Source organism: Thermobia domestica, chromosome 1 (assembly GCF_964235325.1).
Source record: "Thermobia domestica chromosome 1, izTheDome1.hap1.1, whole genome shotgun sequence".
NCBI classification, from domain to species: domain Eukaryota; kingdom Metazoa; phylum Arthropoda; class Insecta; order Zygentoma; family Lepismatidae; genus Thermobia; species Thermobia domestica.
Window position 1 is genome coordinate 156,984,616 of NC_137454.1, and position 6,916 is coordinate 156,991,531.

The 6,916-nt window shown below is 31.5% G+C and overlaps 1 protein-coding gene across 1 annotated transcript in view; it reads left to right on the forward strand.

Moving 5' to 3' along the window:
• The first annotated feature begins 360 nt into the window (after window positions 1-360).
• The window catches only part of LOC145666677 (hematopoietically-expressed homeobox protein HHEX-like), a 44,145-nt gene continuing 37,589 nt past the window's right edge, over window positions 361-6,916 (forward strand). Inside the window, exon 1 of the mRNA XM_081734155.1 lies at window positions 361-1,129. Within this exon, the coding sequence (XP_081590281.1) occupies window positions 664-1,129 (466 nt within the window). The 5' untranslated portion in view covers window positions 361-663. The remainder of the gene's footprint in view (window positions 1,130-6,916) is intronic.

The following is a 6,916-nucleotide window of genomic DNA, read 5'->3' on the forward strand; positions in this document are numbered from 1 at the left end:
TAAACGGGGGGAATGAAAATAGTGCTGAAAAAACACTGACAACTCAGATTGAGCATGATAGAAAAAATGGCGGTGGGGATTTCTGTATCACCGGGAAGGGGAATTTTTCCCCGGGACACTTCTGAAATCATCACTGGGTATTAGTATGCATTAAAAAAAAGATAGGGAAAGGAACATTAAAAAAAAAAAAAAATAGGCGCAGTGCATGTTTTGAGTTGATGTGGAAGCTGTAGGCCTATCTTATCGCGGCGGTAGTCGAGGAGGAAACAATTGGCGGGTTTATTGATAAGGAAAAGCTTCTGTCGGCTGACAACGTGAGAACCAACTACCAAACAGTATTAATGTGAATCAAGAGTTGAAGACATCTCATAAGGAAAACAGTTATTTGTTTATTATTTTTCAACGTTTCGTAGACACTTCTGAATATATTAAGGGCATTGTGCCTTGATCATAAGACATTTATCGAATTATTAAGCACGAGTGCAGAATTACGTCTTATGTTATTGGGGTTTGATTTGCATATTTTGCGCCCGAGATTGCGACCGCTTTTTTTAAAAAAAAATATTTATTATTAGAATGAATTGTGAAATATCAGTGGTTAGGAAGAGCTAAGGACCGTGTTTACGATTTAACAGAATAAAGTTACATAGATCTAAAGACGAGATGCAGGCTACTTACCCTGCAGATATGAAAGATTATAAACCGAAATCTTTTTTAATTAAGGATATTCTGGAAACTACATCAGTCAAGTTGTCCGAGTCAAAAGAAAGTTGTGAACCGGATAATTTAACTGAAACTAGTAATAATAGTGTTCGTTTATCATTGGCAGAAAACACGTCACCTTTGGTTTATTCACTAGTACCCAAACCAACACCAATGTATCCCAATACAGTGTATCATCCTCCATACTCGACAGACAATTCAACACAGAGACTCAAAGACCCATTGTTCGCTGCGTCTTCGTATGTGGCATATGAAGAACCCAATGTTAGGACAGCAGTGTTTCCGTACACAGGACAAGACATGTCTGTAGCGTGTGGCTGGACACTAAATAATTACTTTGTATCGACATGTGAAAGAGATCTAGTTCAGCATTATTCTGACCCTTTGCGCTCTGGTGTTCTGAAAGGTAAGCGACTAAGAATGATTTTACTTTTATTATCATACTGTCGGCCCTGTCGCATATCACGCATAACTTTTGAAAATTGTTTTAATCTTCAGGTTATAAGTGAGTTTATATCTTAGCAAAATTTTAAGTGCCGCACGCCCAGAGTTGAATTTCTTAAGAGGCTTAATTTACCACAGGAGCTCGTCTAAATAACGAAGCACTAAAATTTTCAAAGAAATAGAAATTAAAAAAAAATGAAATATATTTATATGTATTAATTGTGCTTTTCTTTTGTGGTCTATATATATATGTTAAAGAAGTGTTTCTTTGGATAGTTTTGTAGGCCTACTTTTGTTCGCAAGTGGACTTAATTCAATCATCTTGGTACTGTAATTTCAAGCTTAAGCGTTAAAGTATGTTAGGCATTGTTATTATTAGAAGCTCTTTAAAAGTATTTTTTTGAACGTGAGTCTATGTTTACTGTCTTCTTCTTCTTCTTCTTCTTCTTCTTCTTCTTCTTCTTATTATTATTATTATTATTATTATTATTATTATTATTATTATTATTATTATTATTATTATTATTATTATTATTATTATTACATTGTGAAAGGGAATGAAATTTTGATGTGGTGTGTTTATTCACTTAAATTCCGTCTTACATACCATTCTTCTACTAACTTCTTTTAAAGATCTTTTGTTAATAATCCTGATGATATCTTAGTTTAAACGCAAGTAATGTACTAATTTTTCTTTTCCCTTTTTTTCTTTTTCTTTCTTTTTTTTTTTTTTTTTGCAAAAAAAAAGTTTCTTGTTGAAAGAAAACATGGTTACCCCTAACTTTTCGACTGCTTTTAGAATGGTATTAAGCGTAATCCAAAATTTCCATCTTCATTACTCTCTAAGTGTGATTTTGATTTTTACTTACTCTGGAAGTATGATTTTTAAAAAAGAGTATACTCCCATATGAAAACAATGTCCCAGATGTATATTGGTGAATGTAGAACCTTCTTTCGCTCACAAAATATATGTCAATTATACTAAAATACACGTAATTTATTTGTCAAATGATTTCAAAGTATTTCTTGACTGTCCTTGCTAGATATACTTACTACAAACACTGTGCTTATTTTGATATAAATTATACTGAATTTTATTTCATTAAAAAAAGAAAAGACAAGTCATCAATTTCATACAAGTCTGAACTATGGACTGTTAACCTAAAACTATGGGTCATTAATCTAAAACTGTGGGTTGTCAAATTTCTAACCACTAAGTCATTTTATGAAGTTGTTTATACCAAATATTGAAAGATTTGATATCTTCACAAATGCAGTTGAAGTTTCGTTGCAAATTTGATTCATACAATACTAAGGAAAACTGTTTTCGAGTTTGTTAATCGTTTTATCGGTCGATGAGCTGATATTTTTACATGGTGTTCATGAATATACAGTATATATTTTGTCTACGTCTGGAAATAAATATTTTCTTGCAAGACAGTCGTATTTTTACATTCTACTTTTGGGATATACTTTGTCTGTTTCGTGCAAGGTAAATATATTATTATTATTATTATTATTATTATTATTATTATTATTAATATTAATAATAATAATAATAATAATAATAATAATAATAATAATAATAATAATAATAATAATAATAATAATAATAAAGAACTGCAAATGTGGAATTAATAGTAACACAGCTCTCTATTTTCTACGGTGAGTTTGATATTTCAATATTGCTTTCTGTACATAATTCTAACATGGTTCGAGAAACATATATAACAAAAAGAGTTTTAGTTTTTATTTTGGACAGTATTTCAAATCAGAGTGGTCAAGAGAGAAAAATATTTTTCATATCTACATATTTGGCTATAAATGGTAGAGTTGACAGATTTTTCAGAGAAAAAAATATTTTACTATTTTTAAGGAAAGAAAAAAAAGAAATATATGATAGTCACAATTTACATAATTGTAACAAACATATATTATTTCACATAATAACGTAGAAAATGTTTAATTGGAAACAATTTCATTAAAAATAATTGCAAAGCACAGAACAAAAAAAAAAAGTATATTACAATTTCCGGTGGGAGCTCATGTGGTTCGGATCTCAAATTAAGCTGCAGGGCCTCATCTCATATAGCCTTGGTGCTGAAAGGAACACTAAACTCAAATCCAGCCTACTAAGTACATTACGCAAATTTTTGTTGCCTTTTATTTTTATTTTGATGAAGACTTTTCATGTTTTAACAGTCCTACATCCTTTTTTTATGCATTATAAAAATCATTATTGGATATATTGAAATTTACAACCACTTGAAGTTCTACTCATCAATACAAGCAGTGGCGTATTTAGGGGGTGGCTTCCGGGCTTAAGCCCCCCCCGAAATCTTACTTAGTATAGTAAAGTAAAGTAAATATCTTGCAGAATTTTCACATTTCCAGGCAAAGCCCCCCCCGAAAGTTAGCAAAGCCCCTCCCGAAACAAAATCGTAAATACGCCACTGAATACAAGGTAGCTTTGTTCGTGACATCAGTGTATCACTATCGATCGAAACTGTGATATGATCGAGATTATGCTAACAGAGGAGATCTAAGATGCTAAAACCAAAGTTATATCTAAGTGTAACGCTGGCGTGCCGATTAGAGGAAAATTCGAACGAAATCTGTTGCATTTTCCCTCTGAATATTAGCTAACTTCAGTGGGTTGAGTTGTTACCATCGTGTGGAAATATTAATTCTATTTTTTTTTTTAAATCGCTCTAACTTATAAAAATATCCAAGATTACAATTTTCGACTTACAAACTATGTTACAGTATATATGTATGGGAAGTTCTACAGAACTGTTTTGTTCGTCTGTCCGTCTTTCTCTCGTCAAGTATTAATGCAAAAAGGTAAGTGATATCGAGATGCTGTTTTCTGTAAGCGATCCAGCATGTCAATGATAGATTCCATCTCTTCCGTTAACTCTCTCTTCAAGCCGAAAGTGGTTCAAATTAGTTATTTCCAATTTCAACGTTTATCACTATAGGACGCTTATCATCATCCCGGTAACAGACAGCGGGAAGCGATTTTTTTTTCGAAAGATTCAGCGTCTCCAAGCGAAGTACCATGACTATCCCGAGTATCAATACTAATTTTCGCAGAGCAAAAGCGGTAAGAGATTTCGAGAAGCGGTTTTCCGCAATCGATTCAGCGCTTGGTTCAGCAATTCAACGTCAAGTGCTTGGTCTCGAAGGGGAGCATATTTTATTAGTCTTGAATGTTATCTTACAGAGATTAAAAGGTTTGATGGGGTATTAACAGTAAGGTATATCAGACTTTTATGAATCTGAAAAGTTAATCAGGAATCGTTTTAAATGGACAAAAAAAAAAAAAAAAAGCTCTGTTAAAAATCAGTAAAGATCACGCTGTATTCCTATATTTGTCAACCATAGAAAGACAAAATTGATTGATCGATTGGTTTGTTGAATATGACATTAGACTGGAAACCGACCAATATATTTTGTTTGGCCCTTGTCGATAGTTTATAAATAGTGACCTGAACTTTTCAATTTCCACCTTAAATTTGGTTTTATTTATTAATTTTACGGGAATTCGGAGCTTTTTTTTCTCGTACAAACAGTTTTTCGTGCTATTACATACATTTACACGTATCTTAACCATGCATTAACACTAGTATCCGATCAATGAGTGCGAGGTTCACGATTCTTACTGAATTCTGAGGGAAAATGTAGATAAATTCTTCGTCCAAAATCAGTATCACTTGTACAAAATGTAATTTAGAATTTTGTGTAGTTCAGTCACAAATAGAAAAATATATTTACTCCCTCATCCATTACTCCATAAAAAAAAAAAAATTAAAAAGCACAACGTATATCTTTACAACAATAAAAACAGAAACAAAATCAGAAAAAAAGAGAGAAAGAGAATAACTAATTTACATAAGATAAACACACTTTTTTTACGTTTCACTTCATACTGAACATGTACGAGTAGTTTCTTTTCTGTCCTTATCTCTAAGGACAAAATTGTTAATTCTTCCACATTTTGTTCTGAGAGACGTTCTTGTGAGACACTATTTTTTTTTTTTTTAACAGAATAATGATATTTCGCAATTTAATGCAAGTGTTAGGTAAAATTTGGTGTTATTCAGACAAATCGCACATAGTATTCGTATTATTTCGCGATTCAAATGCAGCAGAAAATTACCCCTTCAACGTTTTTCAAAGATTTATTTCGCTTTCCACAACTTTTCGTTGTTATCGCTAAAAAAAAAAAAAAAAAAATCAGTTTCCTACTTATATTAACAGATTCTTTTTCTTTGTGGTACTGCAACCCATCTAGATTAGTTGCTCTGCAGGTTACCTAATGTTCCAGGATAAAAAAAATGAAATAATGGGATATAGATAGCCATGTTAAACTTATAACGTTACTCGTGAAGACATTAACAGATTGACTCCATTGTTTGGCCGAGGTGATCGCTCTTGCAAAAATCAGAATTCAAAAATTCGTTATCATTCAAAATTATTCTATAGAGTAACAGACGTGTTAACATTATAATCTTATAAGACCCACTAGCGTGTCCTAATAATAAGTTTGGATGTAGATATTCCTAAATACTTCGTTGAAGTTCTTAGAATATTTCTCAAGGATGGAGGAGGGGTGCTCTTTCTATAGACTGTAATACCAAGCTGAATATAATTTGTGTTTTACTGTAATGTGTAAGGGACTTAAAATGAAATGCAATATCTTATAGTAACTATAAAGCTTTGGTAGTAAAGACATTGAAAGAATTTATCATATATTTTTCCTTTCATATTTATTCTAAATGTGACAATCTATGTAACAAAGTTATACAATATTTTTTACATCCTGCACGTTACACAATAAGGTCTTTTATAATTTGTATATACTAAGTTAAACGCTATCTCGTTATTATTGAGCTCCACAGACTTATTGAGGAACAATGAATTCGATTCATAAGGACTTAAATAAATTCGACATTTGTTTGTGTATACCAGGACAGTTTACATTTTAAGTGCAAATAGACTTGGAAAAACAGTTTTGTCACACAGATATTGAGCTACTATATATTGATTGATAAACTGATCCATTAATGTAATCATTGTTATATCTTCTAGCAGATAGTACGTATATCCATACACAGAATATAGCGTTTTATCACGCAACTAATAAGTTGCTAGGGAGAAAAACATTATGGAGTATTGAGCTCTTGATAATGGGTTGTTCGCAGTAGTGTAAACATCAGAACAGAATGAACAGGAATAATATTTATGTTCTTGTTATGATGAACTATATTGATTTGAGTTCATTGTGAACCATTTAACGAGGCATATGCCCTAAAGCAGCGTTTCTCAAACTTTTTTCCATGCTGGACTACTTTTATTAGTCAGAATTTTCTACGAAACCACCCTAGTTTTGTCCAGTTGCAAATAAAATTTATACATAACAATAGTTAATTACCAGTATACTTATATTTTCAAAATAATAATATTTAAAATGTTCTGAATTTTATATTGGTACTAGCACAAGAAAACACATATTAATTTTAATAATACATACTTGAGGGATACCAAGAATATTTTATAATAGTGCATCTATATAAGTTGTTAGAATTTATATAATATTTATATTATAAAACTGCATAATCCATTATATGCCCCCTATGCAATTGACTTTAATTTTATTTTACCTGTCTTTTCCTGGACAAATGTTTAATCCAAGAACACCACAAGGACAGTTTTTTGGGGATCACTTGTGGTCCGCGCACCACAC